General features: G+C 39.2%; 1 protein-coding gene across 1 annotated transcript in view; it reads left to right on the plus strand.

Moving 5' to 3' along the window:
* The window catches only part of Ddc (aromatic-L-amino-acid decarboxylase), a 204,993-nt gene that overhangs the window by 49,348 nt on the left and 134,711 nt on the right, over positions 1–20,934 (plus strand). Inside the window, exon 4 of the mRNA XM_090396490.1 lies at positions 20,045–20,179. Within this exon, the coding sequence (XP_090252616.1) occupies positions 20,045–20,179 (135 nt within the window). The remainder of the gene's footprint in view (positions 1–20,044; positions 20,180–20,934) is intronic.

The following is a 20,934-nucleotide window of genomic DNA, read 5'->3' on the forward strand; positions in this document are numbered from 1 at the left end:
GGTGTCCATTTATTTACAGCGGAAGCAGGATGGCAGCCTTCCTGGGACGACGACTATTCCCATAACCTTCTTCACTCGTATAATATATGGGATGTCGTCAATTTTTGCACCTTCGTTGAGTTCTATAACTAATTTTTTTTGTTGTTTAGAACATGAGACGTTATCATTCTTGATATGTTTTCCAGAAATTCTATTTTCCCGAATTTCTCAAAGTGGAGAGCAACCAAATGATTTGGGATGTGAGGTGGCATGCAGTGTATTAAAATTTCTAATTTCCTACATGCATTTATATTAATAATTTCACAGGTGCCATTCCTCACTTGGATGTTCCCCATGCTGGCAAATCGTTCTTTGACGGTTAGTTGTTTGAACGGCAGTAGGAACACATAATTGTATTTTAGATGTCCTAAATGTCACGCATCACTTACTTTAACTTTGTTTTTCGTAAAACTTTTAATTATGTCCTCCTCGGTGTAAGGACTGCATTTTACGTCACATTTAAGAATATCAGATTTGGACCAGTCTATTTCCAGTGGTAAGGTCAGCGATTTTAATAGGTCCTACGAGTTAAAACCTTCAGAGCGATTTTCTTGTTCTCTATCTACTTTAGGTTCAGTACTGTTACTTCTATTCATAATAGTATGCATATCACGAGATGATTGAAACAAAGTGGTGCTTACGGTTCCTTCTTCACTCGTGGAACCTTCGCATTAGCCTGCGAAGCTACGGTTGACCATCGGTCATCCTCTGCGGCCTGCAGCTTGGAGGTCAGGGTAAGGGTCGCGCAGGTCACTAACAATAGGGAGCACTAGAAACAACGTCTGCACTCTGGTGTATTCAACGCAGTCTGACTGAGCTACACAGGCTGAACTCGTTTGTTTTAAGCTGTTATATGTATATTCATCTATCCCAGAAGAAGCCACCAGTTAACGTGGCGAAACTAGTCGGTTGCTAATTGTATCAAATTTCCGACCAATTAAAACCCAATTTTCAGTTATCTTATTTAAGTAGTATTTCGTCTTATGTATATTAAGACAACATCAAAATTAAATTATTAAAATTTAATTACTGTGGTATATATGCGAATTTTAGTTACTTCCCATAATGCATAGCATTATACATGTCCACAAGAATATGTGCTTTACATTTTGGGACACTAAGGCAAGTGATGTGAAGTCATTAGCTTCGATATACGAGTTTTCTCAGTCCTGAAAATACTTCAGGTGCAAACTTTGTTTGCTTACACTTGGATAAAGGATTAAACCAAGTATATAATTTCTTGGTATTTTTAATTTACAAATGTTATGATAAACTGCTTCATGGGAGATACGATATGAGGTCGAGCCTTGTCCTACATGAACGTGACATACAGTCACGTTCATGTAGGACATTTTTTCCCGCAAGCATGGTACCACGTTTTCGGGTAGCAGTTGCAAGTAACGCTGCATTTACTGAGCACGTCTTCCATCCTGTTGTTGTACATGGCTCTTCAAAGAAAATGGGACCCACAATAATGATGGAGTGAAGCTGCACCAAACAGTGAGTGGCGGTGAATGTAACAGCTCCTCTGTATCCTGTGCCCAAATTCGAGTCATGTGTATTGACTGTACCATGCAATGAAAATTGCGCATTGTCTGTCCAGAAGATGTTTTCTGATCATTGTAGAGCTTCTGCAGCATTTGTCAAAGACCACACTGCGAATTCCTCCCGCTTAATGGTATCACTTGGTAACATTTGGTGAAAAGAATGCAGCTTGAATGGGTATAAGTTTAACACACCATGAAGGATGCAGAATATTGACGTTTTCGCTATGCCCATGATTCTTGCGTCAGCTTCCCATGCACTGCTTACACCGCTTGTTGATTCTGCCGCCAGAGCATTCATTTGCTATACCACAGCGTTGGTACGAGCTTTGGATAATCCTGGTCTGCAGGGGTGAGGAAGATCTGACAAACTTCTTGTTTCCTCAAAACCATATGTTGCAGTTTACTGATTAGAATTCCATGTGGTATTCTGTCAAAGGCCTTAGCCAGGTCCAGCAGTATCACTGTAAACCCATTACCCTTATCCAGTTCAGCAGTCACTGTGTTATAAAACTTGAGCAAGTTACTGAGGCATGATCTATCCTTCACAAAGCCATGCTGTCCCCCATACAGCATCTCATTTTCATCAATCCATTCCTGTATTTTTCCCTTGACCTGTACTTTCTCCAAGACCATGACAACGACTCCTGATATGCTGATCGGTCTGTAATTTGCAACAGTAGTCTTGGATCCTCCTTTATGCAGTCGAACTATTTTCCCCTCTTTCTACACCTTCGGGACTAAACCAGACCCGAGACTCAGATTAAACAACATGGTCAAGGGCACTGATAATTCTTTAGTTGCTTCACTAAGACCCGTGCCGGTATACCATCCAATCCCACAGATGTGCTCACATTAAGGTTCTGTAATAGACTATTCACCTCCACTTAATTCATCACAATTCCCGTATAAACTAATGGTTCCTTCATTCTTTCAAAGTCACCACCTGGATGATATACTCTTGCAAAGTGCTCACTCAGTAATTCAAATATATCGACTGATTCAGTGACCTCCTTACCATCGACATTCCTTAAAATCATTCTGCTATGTACAGTTTTTTTTTTTTTTTTTGATTGCAGCATATTTAAAGAACTGTTTGGGATTCTCTTTAGCTTGCAAAGCTAGTTTCCTTTCATAATCCGCTTTTTCTTTTCTTACCACACTCGTTACCCTTCTGGCCTGCGCTTTATACCGTTCGTGTGCCTGCAGGTCAGAAGGGTAACGAGTGTGGTAAGAAAAGCAAAAGCGGATTATGAAAGGAAACTAGCTATGCAAGCTAAAGAGAATCCCAAACAGTTCTTTAAATATGATGCAAGCAAAAAAAAGAAACAACTCCACAGTTGTTTCTTTTTTTGCAGCTCAAGCTTAATGGTGTTATTTATCCATTTAACCCCTACTTGTTTTACTATTCGGACCCAAGGTATACAATCAGCCATAACCTCCTGTAAATGCTCCTTCACCACTTCCCATGCTCTATTGACGTCCAGCCCTTGCAGTTGTACATGCCATGGCACTGATCCAAGCAATCTCCTAAGCTTGTCATACTTGCCATCACAGTAATTCCACATATACCCGGTTTTAATCAAAAATTCCACACCTTTAGCCACCTCCCAGGTCAAGACCTTATGATCACTCTCACCAATAGGTGGCAAAATGGTCATATTCATTACAGTCAAATTCTTGAAAAATGGTTTTCGATTAAAGGAAGATAAGTCAGTAGGTTATTATAATTCGCTTGGTGTCGCACGGATTAGATCGTCGGCTTGTCGAGAGCTCCTGAAAAGATCAGTATTATTTTGTGTTAACATTAGATATTTTACCAGAATTTTAAGTAGTATTGTTTGCTTTTTGTTTCTTGGTGTGTCTGTGCAATTTCTGCGTGTTTTCTGTTATTTTAATTATTATTTTTAAGAAAAGATAGCGTACACATGGCACCGATAAAGAAAAAAATGGCGGCCAGGTCGCCATGCTTGCTTAAGAGTTTTGATGTAAAAGAATTTATGCAATGTGCTGTCTGTGAGATGTATGCCTTGCGAAGAGCGGTAGGAGTCTGGTTAGAAAGTGATAGTGGAGTTAATATGTGTAGAAAGTGTAAAGAGAATGAGGACTTCAAGCGTGTTTCGTGTATCGAGACTGATATCGTTAACGGTAGTCAGAATGTAGAAAATGGCGGTGTACTAGAGAATTGCGTGGTAGTGCCAGATAGGTGTGAGAGCGTCGCTGAAAGTGTAAATGAAGGTAGAAACACCGAAGGAATGGATGATTTGATCGATAATGAAAATGGTGAGATAAATGCGAGTAGCGAAATTGCCCGTTTAAATGGCGCGATACACAGAGCCAAACGACAACTGGAGCGTATGCAAAAATGTGTGTTGAACGTACCGACAAATAACCGGCGGAAGTCTGTGACGGCAAATAATAGAATGTACGTAAACGTCAATAAAATGAAGGAGCGAGTGCTGTATGGGGATTCGCTATTAAGAGGCGTAATAATTGAGAGTTTAACGAAGTCGTACCAGCCGGGTGCGAACATAAAGGACGTCAGCGAATCTATTCGACTGCAAAAACAGAGGGTGAAAGAGATGATAATAGTGGCAGGAACGAATGATTTGAAAGAGGACAAAATGGAAATGATAGAGGATGTGAGGGAGTTGATTGAGGTAGCAAAAGAGAAGAGTGAGAGAGTTAGGATGGTGAGTATCTTACCGCGGTATGACAGCGAAGTGTTTAGAAGGAGGGCCATAATTGCCAATGACTTTATGCGTGGGTTATGCATGGAGAGTGGTGTGGAATTTGTGGATGTGTGGAATGAGTTCGATGGGCGAAAGGACTTATATAAGATGGATGGGTTACATTTGAATGGAGTTGGTGTACGGAGACTTGAAAGAGTGTTGATGAATGATGTGGAAGTGGATGTACAGACTCAGGGAAACTAGATTTATTAAGAGGGGGGGGGAGTAGATATGCAGACTTTAGGGGGGGCAGTTAAGTGTAAGAATGAGTATATTATGCCCGGGCGAGTACGACGGACAACAAATCAGAATGGGATAATTAGTATAAGGAATCAAAGTAGGGATGAGACAAATGGGCTTCTGCGATTCATGTACACTAATGCCAGGAGTATTAGGAACAAGAAGGAAGAGTTTTTGGCCATGGTTGGCACTTCCAGGCCACAGGTTGTCGGTATTAGTGAAACATGGCTGACAGAAGATGATAAAGCTAGTGGGATTGAATGCGATGGGTATAGCGTGTTCAGGAGTGACAGGGTGAATAAAAAGGGGGGAGGAGTGTTATTGATGGTAGCTGATGAGCTTCAGCCAAGGAGTATAGAAGTTGAACTGCAGGATGGGGAAAAAAGCACATTTGAGGCTGTTTGGTGTGAGATACAATCTAGCAGAACAAAATATACAATTGGGTGCTGCTATAGACCGGGTGATGGAGTGGATGGTGGGAATAGTATGCATAAGCAAATAGAAGAAATGAATGGAAGGAGGGTAATTATTATGGGTGATTTCAATTATGGTAACATTGACTGGAAAGAGGAGAGGGCACATGGGAGGAAGGAATTGGATTTTATGCAGTTATTAAGAGACAACTATCTACGGCAACATGTATTGGAAAATACCAGGGGGCAGAGAGTGCTGGACCTAGTAATTGCAACTGAGAATGTAGCTGTAACGAACATGACCATGTTGCCACCAATTGGTGAGAGTGACCATAAGGTCATGACTTGGGAGGTGGCTAAAGGAGTCGAATTTACAATTAAGACAGGGTATATGTGGAATTACCGGGCTGGTAAGTATGACAAGCTTAGGTGTGTGCTTGGCTCAATGCCATGGCATGTAAAACTGCAAGGGCTGGATGTTGATGGTGCATGGGAGGTGGTTAAGAACTGTTTGCAGGAGGCAATGGTTGACTGTATACCAAGAGTCCGAATAATAAATCAGGTAGGGGTTAAATGGATGAATAACACTATTAAGCTTGAGCTGCAAAAAAAGAAACAATTGTGGAGGGAATTTAAGGAGAAGGGTGACCATCAGGTGCATGAACAGTATAAAGCTCAGGCCAGGATGGTAACAAGGGTGGTAAGAAAAGCAAAAGCAGATTACGAAAGGAAATTGGCCATGCAGGCTAAAGAGAATCCCAAACAGTTTTTTCAATATGTTGCAAGTAAAAGGAAAAATGCTCATGGTAGAATGATCTTAAAAAATGCTGAGGGTAGGGAGGTAACTGAATCAGTCGATGTTGTGGAATTACTGAGCGAGCACTTTGCAAGAGTATATCATCCAGGTGGTGGCTTTGCGGAAATGGAGGAACCAACAGCTTATACTGGAATTGTGATGAATGAGGTAGAGGTAACTAGTCTATTACAGAACCTCAATGTCAATACATCTGTGGGATTGGATGGTATACCAGCTCGTGTCGTACGTGAAGCGGCCAAAGAATTGTCAGTGCCCTTGACCATTATGTTTAAATTGAGCCTCAGGACTGGGTCAGTCCCAAGGGGGTGGAAAGAGGGGAAAATAGTTCCACTGCACAAAGGTGGTTCCAAGGCTGCTGTTGAAAATTACCGGCCAATCAGCATAACAGGAATCATTATCAAGGTCTTAGAGAAAATAGTCAAGAGGAAAATACAAGATTGGATAGAAGAAAATGGGATACTGTATCGGGGACAGCATGGTTTTGTGAAGGGTAGGTCATGCCTCAGTAACTTGCTCACGTATTATAACACAGTGACAGCTGAACTGGATAAGGGTAATGGGTTTACAGTGATTCTGCTGGACCTTGTTAAGGCCTTTTACAGGATACCACATGGAATTCTAATCAGTAAATGCAGCATATGGGAATGGACATAGGGTTGGTGAGATGGATAGGAGGGTGGTTGACGGAGAGATATCAGAGAGTGGTTTACTCAGGAGTAGAGTCCACAAGACGGCCTGTGACTAGTGGTGTACCACAAGGATCTGTTCTTGGACCACTGCTGTTTAATTTGTTCATAAATGATATAGGAAAGGATCTGAGAGGAACAGTTCATTTGTTTGCGGATGATGCGAAGTTGGGTAGGGCAATAGTGAATGCAGATGACGTCAAAATTTTGCAGGATGATTTGGATAGATTGGAGGTGTGGGCTAGGGAGAATGGATGTCAATTTAATGTGGCAAAATGTAAGGTTATGCATTGTGGGGTGAAAAGATGGGAGGCAGTTTACTGCATTGGTGGAACCGTGCTCCAGGAAATTGATGAGGCACGAGATTTAGGAGTGTTGGTGGATAAGGAATTGAAATTTAGGGGACACATTGCAAAAGTGGCCAAATCAGCTCATCAAATCACTTGGTTGCTGAAGAATACGTTGACAAGCAGAGACAAACAGGTTATTGTTCCTCTGTATCGAGCCTTGATAAGACCTCATCTCGACTACTGTGCTCAGATTTGGTCACCTAGGTTTCTTCTTGATGGGGAGGAGGTGGAGAGGATCCAGAGGCGAGTGACCAAGATGATAGCAGGTCTGTGGAATGAACCGTATGAGAACAGGTTGAGGATTTGTGAGTTGCAAAAATTGGTTGATAGGCGGAGGAGGGGAGATATGATTGAGACATTCAAATTACTGAAGGGTTTCTATAAAATTAATTCAGAAGATATTTTTGAGAACAGGGCTGGTTGTGGGAGGACTAGGGGACATCCATGGAAACTGGGCCAAAGTGTGGTTAGTAAAGGTGTTAGAGCTGGGTTCTTTACTTTTAGAGTAGTGAATGAGTGGAATGCGCTCCCTGAGTCTGTGTTGGATGCTGTGACAGTGAATGAGTTTAAGGCGAGGTATGATAGATACTGTATGAATATCGAATAGTTGTGATGAAAATGATTTGGGGCCTCCCTCGATGAGTCTAATGACTCCCTGGAGTTGCCCGTAATAATAATAATAATAATAATAATTTTCTATTACACGCTGTCTCAGATAGTTTCCCCTTAATAATTGAATAAAATCCAGTTCCTTCCTCACATGTGTCCTCTCCTCCTTCAATCAATGTTACCATAGTTGAAATCCCCCATAATAATTACCCTCCTTCCACTCATTTCATCAATTTGTTTATGCATACTCTCTCCACCATCTATTCCATCACCAGGTCTATAGCAGCACCCAACTGTATATTTTGTTCTGCTAGTCACAATCTTACACCAAATAGCCTCAAATGAGCTCTTTTCACTATCCTGCAATACAACATCAATTCTCCTTGGCTGCAGTTCATCAGCTATCATCAATAACACTACCCCCCCCCCATTTTATTCTCTCTGTCCCTCCTAAACACTCTATAACCTACACATTCTATCCCACTAATATAGTAATCGATCATGGACGAATTATGATTTTTACCATTGATTATTAGATTTGATTAATGCGATTTTGATATACGCGGTAACATCGAAGGGTTAATTAATAGCATTAATCAAGGGATACCTGTATATATGGCTGACAGCAGCTTCTGGAGGTTATTTAACTAGTAAAAAACCGATGACAAAAAGCAATATTTCAATATTGAAATTCAATATTGGAATCTTCAATATTCCAATTCCGAAATAATCTTTGCGCAAGCGCAATGCTGACTAGCGAAGTGAAATAACATGGCGCTGGAAACAAACGTGAAAATATCGTCGCGTTGACATAACAAGGCTACAGTTCTTCAGTTGCACAAGATTTAAGTTAGAAATGTTAATATTTTCTTCTCCCATCAAATTTTTAAGTTCTAGGAATGAGAAGAATTCGACGTGAGTACGTTTTATCTTTCCTGAAACTGATAAATGTAATTAAGCAGTTTGCGACAGACCATTGCATACGGAATGATTTCTTTTTTTATTCATTCTTATTACATGGGCTACTCCATGCATTCCGTGGACTTGTTGATATTTAGCAATACTACTGAACAAATAAATATTTATTTGTTCAGTATTATTCTCATTCACTAACATCGTAACCAAAGTACTGCTGATGATAGATAATAAAAGGACCTCCTAGATGAGTCTTTGACTCCATGAGGTCTTGTTTAATAATAATAATAATAATAATAATAATAATAGCTGAAGAGCTGCAGCCAAAAAAAGTAGCATAATCTAGAGATAGACGTGAATGGTAGTTCATTTGAGGCGATATGATGTCAAATATGGCCAACGGAAAACCAAATATACAGTTGGATACTGCTATAGGCCGGGGGAGGAGGTACAAGGGGTGATGTAGAAGACATGCATAAGCAAATTAGCGCTAGTCTAGTGATTATTATTATTACGTGACACCTCCAGGGAGTCCAAGAACTCATCGAGGGAGGACACCTACTCTACATTTCTCTGTCTCCACCACTCAAACCACCAACTACAACTAACCGCAACTTTTAGGGAGACAGTTGAGTGTGTGAATGTGTGTAATATGCCCAAGCGAGTAGGAAAGACCACAAATCAGAATGGGATAGTTAGTATAAGACATCAAAATAGGGATGGGACAAATCGGCTTCTTCAGTTCATGCATACAAATGCCAGAAGTATTAGGAACAAGAAGGAAGAATTTTTGGTCTTGGTTGGCACTTCCAGACCACAGGTTATTGGCATTAGTGAAACATGGCTGACAGAAGATGACACAGCTAGTGGGATTGAATGTGAGGGGTATGGTGTGTTCAGGAAAGACAGAGAGAATAAAATGGGGGGAGGTGTGTTATTGATGATAGTGGATGAGCTACAGCCAAGGAGAATAGAAGTGAAACCACAGGATAGAGATAAGAGCACATTTGAGGCTATTTGGTATGAGATTGAAACTAGCAGAACAAAATATACAGTTGGGTGCTGCTATAGACCAGGTGATGGAATAGATGGTGGAGATAGTATGCAGAAGCAAATAGAAGAAATGAGTGGAAGGAGGGTAATTATTATGGGAGATTTCAACTATATAACATTGATTTGAAGGAGGAGAGGACACATGGGAGGAAGGAATTGGATTTTATGTGGTTATTAAGAGATAACTATCTGCGACGGCATGTAATGGAAAATACTAGGGGTCAGAGAGTGCTTGACATAATTGCATATGAGAATTTGGCTGTAACGAATATGACCACGTTTCCACCAATTGGTGAGAGCGATCATAGGGTCTTGACTTGGGAGTGGCTAAAGGTGTGAAATTCACAATTAAGACAGGGTACATGTGGAATTATCAGGCTGGTAAGTATGACAAACTTAGAAGATTAATTGCTACAGTGCCATGGCATGTAAAACTGCAAGGGTTAGAAGTTGACAGTGCATGGGAGGCTGTTAAGAAGTGTTTGCATGAAGCAATAGCTGACTGTATACCTAGAGTCCGAATAACAAATCAAATAGGAGTTAAATGGATGAATAACACTATTAAGCTTGAGCTGCAAAAAACCAGACAACTATGGAGGGAATTTAAGGAGAAAGGTGACCGGCAGACACATGAACAGTATAAAGCCCATGCCAGAAGGGTAACGAGTGTGGTAAGAAAAGCGAAAAAGGATTACAAAAGAACATTAGCATGCAGGCTAAACACAATCCTAAACAGTTTTTTCGATATGTTGCAAGTAGAAGAAAAAATGTATATGGCAGAATGATTTTAAAGAATGGTAGGGAGGTAACTGAATCAGTTGATATAGTTGAATTACTGAGCGAGCACTTTGCAAGAGTATATCATCCAGGTGGTGGCATTGCAGAAATGAATGAACCAAAAGTTTATACGGGAATTGTGGTGGAGGTGAATAGTCTATTACAAAACCTCAATGTCAATAGATCTGTGGAATTGGATGGTATACCAGCTTGTGTCGTACGTGAAGCGGCTAAAGAATTGTCATTACCCTTGAGCATTCTGTTTAATCTGAGTCTTGGGCTCGGTTAGTCCCAAGGGGTGGAAAGAGGGGAAAATAGTTCCACTGCATAAAGGAGGTTCCAAGACTGCTGTTGTAAATTACCGACCGATTAGCATATCAGGAATCGTTGTAAAGGTCTTGGAGAAACTAGTCAAGAGAAGAATATATAATTGGATGGATGAAAATGGGATACTGTATGGGGGACAACATGGTTTTGTGAAGGGTAGATCATGCCTCAGTAATTTGCTCACATTTTATAACACAGTAACGACTGAACTGAATAAGGGTAATGGGTTTTCAGTGATTCTACTGGACCTTACCAAGGCCTTTGATAAGATACCACATGGAACTCTAATCAGTAAACTGGTGTAGATGGGGATGGATATAGGGTTGGTGAAATGGATAGGATGGTGGTTGATGGAGAGATACCAGAGAGTGGTTTATTCAGGAGTGGAGTCCAAAAGATGGCTTGTGACTAGTGGTGTGCCACAGGATTCTGTTCTTGGACCACTACTGTTCACTTTGTTCATTAACGATATAGGAAAGGATCTGAGAGGAAGTGTTCACTTTTTTGCTGATGATGCAAAGTTGGGTAGAGCAATTGTGAGTTCACAGGATGTTAAAATTTTGCAGGATGATTTGGATAGTTTGTAGGACTGGGCTAAAGAAAATGGATGTCAATTTAATGTGGCAAAGTGTAAGGTTATGCATTTTGGAGTGAAAAGATTAGCAGCAGTATATCACATTGGCAGAACCGTACTCCAGGAGATTGAAGAAGCCAGGGATTTGGGAGTGTTGGTGGATAGGGAGTTGAAGTTTAGGGGGAACATTGCAAAAGTGGCTAAAACAGCTTATCAAATCACTTGGTTACTGAAAAATACTTTAACGAGCAGAGACAAACAAGTTATTGTACCTCTATATCGAGCCCTGATAAGACCCCATCTGGACTCTATATTGAGCCCTGATAAGACCCCATCTGAAACCCTGGTGCCCAGATACGGGTGCCAGGGTTTCTTCTTGATGGGTGGTGGGGGGGGGGGGTAGAGGATCCAGAGATGAGTGACCAAGATGGTGGCAGGTCTGTGGAATGAACCTTATGAGAACAGATTGAAGATTTGTGGGTTGCACAAATTGGTTGATAGGTGGAAAAGGGGTGATATGATTGAGACAATCAAATTACTGAAGGGTTTCTATAAGATTAATCCAGAATATATTTTTGAGAATATGGCTGGTGGACTAGGGGAGGACTAGGGGCCATGCATGGAAGCTGGGCAAAAATGTGGTTAACAGAGATGTTAGAGCTGGGTTCTTTACTTGGAGAGTGGTAAATGAGTGGAATAAGCTGCCAGAGTCTGTTGTGGGTGCTATGACTGTGAATGAGTTTAAGGTGAGGTATGATAGATACTGTGTGAAAGACGAATAGTTGTTCTTGACATGATGTTAGGGCCTCCCTCGATGAGTCTGTCGACTCCTTGGAGTTGCCCGTAATAATAATAATAATTATCTACCACCTGTCACAACCACTAGTACTTCCACAGATAATCACAAACATCCATGCCCATGGCAGGATTCGAACCCACAGCCTTTTGGACAAAGAGTGGATACGTTAACCGCTTGGCCAACAGGCCGGTAAATTATTATGGAGAATTTTAACTGTGCTGATATCAATGGGAAAGAGGAAAGATAACATGGCGAAATGGAATTTATGCACCTTCTAAGAGATAATTACTGTACTTGAGACCGCATATAACTGAAGGGACTTGTGATGTGAATGTTGGATCTGATCATAGGTTCAGAAGACCTATGCATAAGTAAGGTGTCGAAGTTACTTCCGATTGGTGAGAGTGATCATGCAGTATTGACTTGGGAGGTTGCGAAATTAGTAATCTCTCTCTTAAGAAGAGGTAATACATGGAACTATAGGTTAGGTAATTATAAGCTTCAGAGGCAGCTTACATGGCATAAAAAATTGTAGGGGAAAGATGATAGCAGTGCATGGAATATAATCAGCAGGTATTTGAGGAAAGCAATATTCGAATATATTTCCATGGTTAGTAAGATAAATAATGTAGGCATTAAATGGATGAGTAATAGTAATAGGCATGATCTGCAAAGAAAATGTTATGGAGAATGGTGATCAGTACACTCATGAGCAATACAAAGTCCAGGCTAGAAAAGTTACCAGCATGATAAGGAAGGATAAGTCAGATTATGAGAAGACTTTAGCCAAGCAGGTCAAAGGAAGAATTCTTTCCCTACGTGAGATGTAAAAGGAAGAATGACTTTGAAAGGATAACCTTAGTGGGTGCTGATGGTATCGAGGTGACTGAGTCAGATGTAATAATAGAGTTACTGAGTGACCACTTTTCAAAAATCTATCACCCGAGTGACGATATTTCTGTCTTATGTAGCAATAACTGATATGAGAATTGAGGTTAATGAATCAGAGGCACTTAGGATATTGCAGAATTTAAATGAAAATACTCCTGTAGGTTTGGATGGGATATCAGCTCGGGTATTACATTAATGTGCAAAGGAATTGTCAGTGCCTCTTACTTGGCAATTTAACTTTAGTTTGAGCTCTGGTAAGGTCCTTAGGGAGTGGAAGGAAGGTAAAATAGTTCCTTTGCATAAAGAAGGCTCTAAGACTTCAGTAGAAAATTACATACCAATCCCCATCTTAGGAGTGGTGGTAAAAGTATTGGAAAAGTTGGTTAAAGATAGAATTCGAGAACGGGTGGATAAGAATGTGATACTCTATGGGAGCTAATATGGTTTTGTTAAAGGTCATTTTGCCTCAGGAATTAACTTTTTTATAATAGAGTGATAACTGAGTTGGACAAGGCAGCACAGTGATATTGCTGTATTTTGCTAAGGCTTTTGACAGCATACCCCATGGAATACTGATATGCAAATTAAAACAAATAGGGATGGATATTAGAGAGAACTCATGGACAGGTACCAAAACGTAGTGTATGGAGGAGCAGAGTCCAGGATGAAGCAGGTGACTAGTGGTGTGTGACAATGCTCTGTGTTTGTACCATCATTGTTTAATTTGTACATAAATGATATAGGAAATGGCTTAAAGGGAGATATTCAGTTGTTTGCTGATGATGCAAAGTTGGGTAGTGCAATAAAAAATCAAGCTGATGTTGAAAGTTTGCAGGATGATTTAATAAGCCGACAAAATGGGTAAAAGGTAATGGATGTCAGTTCAATGTGGAAAAGTGTAAAGTTATGCATTTTGGGATTAAAAGATTACCAGCTGTGTACTACATTGATGGAACAGTACTCCAAGAGATTGATGAGGCTAGGGACTTGGAGATTGGTGGATAGAGTTGAAGTTCAGAGGGCATATTGCTAAGGTGTCCAAGATAGTTCATAGATTACTTGGTTATTGAAGAACACACTAACATGCAGAGATAAAGAAGTCATTATTCCTCTTTATAAGGCATTGATACGTCCACATTTGGATTACTGTGCTCAGGTCTGGTTGCCTGGACTCCTTGAAGATAGGAAGTGGTAGAAAAGATTCAGAGGCGAGTGACCAAGATGGTGAGTGACGTAAGGAATGCTCCCCTGCATTGACAGATTGAGAGTTTGTGGACTACAGAGGTTGGTTGATAGACAGAGAAGAGGGGATATGATAGAAACATTTAAGTTACTAAAAGTTTTTTTATAAGATTGATGCAGGAGAAATATTTTAGCAGTGGGATAGTGGTAGAAGAACAAGAAGTCATCCCTGGAAAATTAAGTAAGAGTGTGGTTAACAAGGGCATGAGAACCAGATTTTTCATTTAGAGCGTGGTGAATGAATGGAATGCATTGCCTGACTCACTTGTAAGTGCTTTGTCTGTAAATGAGTTCAATAAGAGGTATGATAGTTTGGCTCCCCTGCAATGAGTCTTCTGACTCCATGGAGATGTCCATATAATAATAATAACTTATTATTGATTTATTTTATTTCATCATATTTTATGTCAACTATGATAAATCTTAACCTCCTTAGTCAGGAAATAACTTAAAGATTTTGCTGCCAAAACGGTTTTTAATGGTTTTTTGATACTTTACTAATTTAAAGAGTTATGGCCAAAAATACATTTAAAATGTTGGGGCACTCCATGGAATAAAGCTTTGTTTATTACTTTCAGACTAAATTTTTATTTTAATTTATTTTTTATAATTCAATGTGACTAAATTTAAAAGAAAGATTTTAAAAATCTCATCATCATCATATTCTTGATATGTACTCTCAAGGGGTGTACAGGATATGATAGTACTGCATGAAAAACTTACATCATTACTAATTTTCTATCTACAATTTCCCCCCCAAATCAATCTGTTACCTGTCAAGACTCTAACATTATCAGATCTTATATTTCTATCTTCTAAGGCACTTTTTTACTGTATCAATCCACCTATATCTTGGTCTTCCTCTGGGTCTTTTTCCTGCCAACCTGGAAGAAAACACTTGTTTTGCTAATCTTTCCTCTTCCATTCTGTTAAGCGACCATACCACCTGAGATTAACTCTGCTAACGCATTCCTGGATGCTGACAATGTCAAGTTCTTTCCTAATATCCTCGTTTTTAGTATGATATTGCTGTCGATGCTATCTGTTCATGCCTGTAATCTTTCTCAGGACCCTCTCTCTAACCACCGAGCCTGGTTGGATGAGTGGTTAGAGTATCCACTCCAGCTGAGAGGCTGCAGGTTTGAATACCTCCCAAGACTTGGATGTGTGTGAGTGTCCTACTTACCATGTACTGCTGTGTCCTGGCACAGTATAACCTTTTGATGTCTTTGCACCATAAAAAAAAATCAAAATCAAATCATTTGTCCACAATTCTCCATTTTTAAAAACTACTACTCACACTCCTTTCACCACACTCTTACGCAGCTTCCAGGGATGATCTCTGGTTCTTTCCCTCTCACCTTTCTACTTTTTTTATAATCCTCTGTATCAATCTGATAAAATCCCTTTACTAAGTTCAACATCTGTTACCTCTTTTCCTCCTATCCACTAACCTGTAATTTACATTCCTTTAGCCTCCATCCATAGCCAACATTCCAGAGGCCTGGTATTGTTTTAGTTGCTCATTCTCTGGATTCTCCTGAATGTTTCTACATCACAGTGAAAACCTAGGTGACCAAATCTGAGTACAATGATCCCAAGTGTTGTCTGACCAGTGCTTTATACAGTGACACAACCATCTCCTTATCACCAAATGTTAGTGTACTTCTTATCATAATGGCAATATGATGTACAAACCTTGCAATATATTCTCTGAACTTCAGTTTGCTGTCATCTGTCACTCATTTACTTGAATCTTGAATTTCATTCACTTCTTTTATTAATATTAAAACTATAATCCCCACTCTTTTATATATATATATATATATATATATACACACACACACACACATGCACACCACACATATCTGGCCCACACATGAAAGGCCATAAGGCTTTTAAGTAGATTAGTGCTGTCTGTTCACATTCGTTTGAACAGTTCAAGATTGTATTCTTTGGGGAAACCAGAGCAGGTGAGACTGTTCCACAGAACAGAAGTTCATGAAATAAAAGTGGAGGCAGTGAAGTTGGTTCGGCGAGTTTTAAGATGGACTATAAAAAGGTGTTGGTTAGCAAGCTCTTTTTCTAATAATTTTGGAGGAAAGTGGTGGACTGATAGTGGGCAGTTCATCAGAGCACTCTATATGAAAGTATCTGTAGAAGAGGCACAAGGTAGAAACTGAATGTCTGTGAGAGAAGGATCATTTAGCTGGATTGCCCTCTTCTGATTAGAATCGAACAGTATTAGAGAGGATTTGCCGGCAAAGGTTGGTCAATTGGTAGAGCCTCTGCTACTAATGGCTCAATTAAGTAAGTTTGAGCGCGGTTAGTAGTTGGAAGGGGGCCAATTGTTCGATGCTGTTGGCACACTCTCCCTCGATGAGTCTTTGGACTCCCTGGAGGTGTCAAATAATAATAATAATAATTTCGGTGCACCACCCCAAACATTTTGTCTAAGCTAAAAAAAAGTCTATTCAAATTTTCGTGATGGGAATTAACATTAGCAGTGCTCCTTATGATTCTCCCCAACTTTGCATCATTAGCAAACAACTGAAAATCTCCAGTCAATCCACATGAAATATCATTTACAAACAAGTTAATCATCAGGGGGGTGGCTAAGAACAGAACCCTGGGGTATATTACCAGTTACCCTTTTTTGAGACACTGCTACATTATGCACAACTTGCTGGTATCATTCAGAGAACTTGGATGTGGTTACAGCCCAAGACAGCAGGATGTAGAGGAGACTCACCAAAAAACAGTGACTCTACTTAAGTGGGACAAGCTGCAGAAGAAGAAGAGAGACCTCCAGGGAGTCAGGAACTCATTGAGGGAGGCCATACTATTTAATCAGCTGTCATACCTGTTCTTGAATTCATTCACGTTACTTGCACCACCGACATCCAACTGCAATCCATTCCAATCACTCACCACTCTATGAGAGAAGAAATCTAGCCCTTACCTTCTTGATAGCGTTCATGGATGCCCTCTTGTCCTTTCCCCACCCTCCATGAATCGAAAAATTCCATCAGCTGAAATCCTGTATGACCACTGGTGAGCTATAAGGGGCTCATGTGAGCCCCTTTGTTAAATTTTTCTCAAATTTGCGAGCCCATTGTTCTTCTTGTTTACTTTATTTTTTCAAAAAAAAAAAATTTTTTTTTTCAAACATATTAAGCGACAAAAATTAGTCTGTTCAAAAATGTATAGATTATTTTGAATTATTGTTTCAACTCCTCTATAATGAATGTGCCCAAGTTTGAAAATAAAATAAGCACATGCGCTATTGTTACCCTTCTCCCTTTTTTTTTGCTCGACTATGCAAGCCCTTTGTTAAAATTTCCATAGCTCACCACTGTGTATGACCCTTTCAGAAGTTTGGAAGTCACAATGAAATCACCCTTCTTTCTCCTGTTTGCTAGTGTTTACAGCCTACAAATTCTCAATCTGTCTTCATAAGCAGTATTTTACAATTCGGACATCATTTTTGAAACTCTCCTTTGCACTCTCTCCACTGTATCAGAATTATCACAGAAACTGGGAGACCAGACCTATGCGTAGTAGTCCAAGTGAGGACTTATCAAGGTCTTGGAAAGAAGCAAAATGCCTTCCTTATTTTTACATGTCGTGGTTCGTTTCAGCATTGCAATTATTCTCCGAGTTGTATTTACCATTTTTGTTGTATATGAACCCTTGAACTTCAACTTCCTGTTTATGAAAACTCCAAGATCCCTAACCTGATCAGTTTCTTCTAGCATAATCCCATCAATATAATACAACATTGGATATCTAATCACACTTAAGCACATGACGTTACATTTTTTAACATTGAACGGACATCCATTTTTACATAGCCACAATTCTAGCCTATTCAAATCATTCTGCAAGTACTGCATATCACAGCACTCCTGATTACCCTACCTATCTTTGCATCAGCAAATAGCAGTTTGTTGCAATCCTTCCCAATGTCATTAATACAGAAAATGCGGAGAAAAATACAAGAGTTAAGCAATGTATGAAAGTAGCTAAACAAAAGTCATAGAAGACTGCAATAAGAATGCAGAAAGTAAATATCAGGAGGTGACTTTGGTAGGCTATTGAAAAAGATTAGAAATGAAGAAAAGCACTGTAAATGGGATTAAAGATGATAAAGGTAACCTGAAAACTGAAGATAAGGATATCCTAGATGTCTGGAGTAATTACTTTGAAAGACTTTAAACAAAACATTAGTGCAATTGGAAGAATAGTGGAACATTGTGCCCTTCGATTGGAAAAGACCTGGGTTCAATTCTTGTTGTGACTAGGGGAATCATTATATGGGCTTTTCAAAATTGAAGGTGAGTTATCCGATCTCATATAGAGGTAGGCAGGGTTTTTCATACTGTACAGAAAAAATGAGCCTTCAGAACACACCCAATTTACAGCCAAAAATACTGTTGTTGGTGATGATGAGCAGTAGATGGCATAGTAGTGTTGTAGTAGGAGAATTAAGTAGTAGTGGAGATGGTGAGATATATTAGTGAAGTAGAGTGCTCTCCTACGATGAGTCCTTGGACTCCCTGGAGGTGTCGCATAATAATAATAATAATAATAATAAAGCAGTCACAGAAGACAATAGTAGAAAATGACCAGATCTCATTCGATCTGGTCACTGGGATTTGAAGAGAATAAATTAACCTTGGAGAGGTACAGAGCAATGACAAAAATGATATCAGGACTGCACAGCGTTTATAAGGGACTGAAGGTGTGTAAATCTAGAGATTGAAACATTTAAACTTTGGCACAACTTTCATGGATTGAAACTGGGGAGGTTTTTTCTGTGGTAGGACAAAGGGATGGAACAAGGATGCAAGCATCCTTAGAAGTTATGAAAGGAAATGGTGAGCAAGAGCATGAGTGGCTTTTTTTTTTTTTTTTTTTTTCCCCCGCATAGAAGGTAGTTTTCCTGTAGAATTATCTGATAAGGTGGCAAGAGTATCACCAGCAAATGAGTTTTAAGTAATGGTTTGACGGACTTTATGTTATGAGATGGACCCCCCCCCCCCCCATGAATCTTGTGACTTGGGGATCCCGAATTATAATAACAGAAACAAAATTTGTTTTATTTCTCCTTTCAATAAATGCATTCTCAACATTCTGCAAGACATATATACCGATATCTTATCATGTTGTTTATTCTGTTCAAGTAAGCCTATTGGCTGCTTCACATGATCCTGCTTGAACTGCCATTTTAATTTTGTTCATCGTATGTACTAAAGTACATACATATATATTTGTATGAATATAAATAAACATATAAATATACATATATTTTGTTACTAAAGTACATACATATATATTTTGTATAAAAATGTTAATAAGTTCTCTTTAATGTTTTAAATCCACCAGCTTGTCACTGCCAAGTACTTTTGGATTCATCTAAACCTAATTAATATCCTGACAGAACACTTAATCCTATATGCATACTTTGCTGCCTGACTGTTGTATACGTTGTCAGGTTAGTTTGTCTGTTTTGCTGAATGAGAAATCTGAGTTTTCATGGGGACAAATCCTGCTGCTTTTGTGTGAAGACAGCTAATTCATTTTCATTTTATAAGCCATTATAAAGGTTCATGCCCTAGATGGGATTCAAATATAGATCTTTCTGCCCAAAAGCCATTACCACAGTCAGTAGAGATGTGGAGGTTCTGTTATATAACTCTACATTTAAAAGCCTTCATTCATTCATCCTAATCATTAATATGCACAGTACTTAAATAGCAACTAATAAAACTCTAAAAACATCTTTTGCAGATTATCTGAAAACCAGTTTTCTCGCTCTGCATCAGCAGCACACATGAGAAAGTAAAGGATTAGCTTGCCATCTGTTCACACCCACAGGTGCTGTTGAAATGGAGGTTTTTACTTGTTCATGCTTTTGGATCAAGATGGTCTTTGAGTAGAAGACTTATATGCACTGTGAAAAAAATTCCTATAGTAACTAAAAAAAATTAATATTGTTAATATTATGTTGAGTGCAGTTGTATATATTTTCAGGGAACTGCAAGTGAAGCTACTTTAGTAGCATTACTTGCAGCAAAGAAGAGAAAAATTCTAGCATTGAAGCAACTGTATCCAGATTCAGATGACCACGAGCTGGAGAAGAAATTAATGGCTTATTGTTCTGATCAGGTGAGTGATATTCACATATGTTATAATTAATAGTCTGATTTTTCATTATATATGTTCATTTAATTTATCTTGTCATCCTAGATGTAATATGAATTTTTTATGTAAATCCCACTCATGAAAAGTTGCAAGTCTATAGTGCATAACTGCCATGGATGGACTAGTAATTTTTTTCTATTTTTATTAATTTTACAGTTTTTTTTCTGTAATTTAGTTATTTTTTACATAATAACCTACAAACCCTGCTTTATAGACCTAACATGAAACTTTTTTTCAAATCACTTCAGCCCTGCAGTAAGCAGGGGCTGTGAAATGACACTGGCTAATGGAATTTGTGTCTCATCCAAAGACCATCACAAATACCCATTTGAGAGATTAGAATATGATTGCAGAGGATCTTCAAAGTAAGGGTGATAGTAAAAGATTGACAGATTGCTGTTGAGTAGCAGAGAAAAATGTGTCAAGTCAGGGAAGCAGGAATTTGTAAATGCTTCTCGAGGATTGGATGGGGGGGGGATCTCTAAGGATAATGTTGCTTTGGAGATAGAGATATGACTATGGGATGAATTCATACTAAAATCAAGTTCCTTCAGCAGCAGAAGAGAGAGAGAATATACAAGAAGAATGAGAGGTGGAGTTTAAGTGGCTTAATTGATGATGGACAAGGTAAAAAAGGGTACTCTGATTGATGGAAGATGAATTTTGACCTGTTGGAGTGGAGATTCTGGAAGATGATGTTGAAAAGCAGCTTTGAGGCT

The sequence above is a fragment of the Typopeltis vanoorti genome, chromosome 8 (assembly GCF_054136105.1).
Source record: "Typopeltis vanoorti isolate ZY-2024b chromosome 8, IOZ_Tvanoo_1.0, whole genome shotgun sequence".
NCBI classification, from domain to species: domain Eukaryota; kingdom Metazoa; phylum Arthropoda; class Arachnida; order Uropygi; family Thelyphonidae; genus Typopeltis; species Typopeltis vanoorti.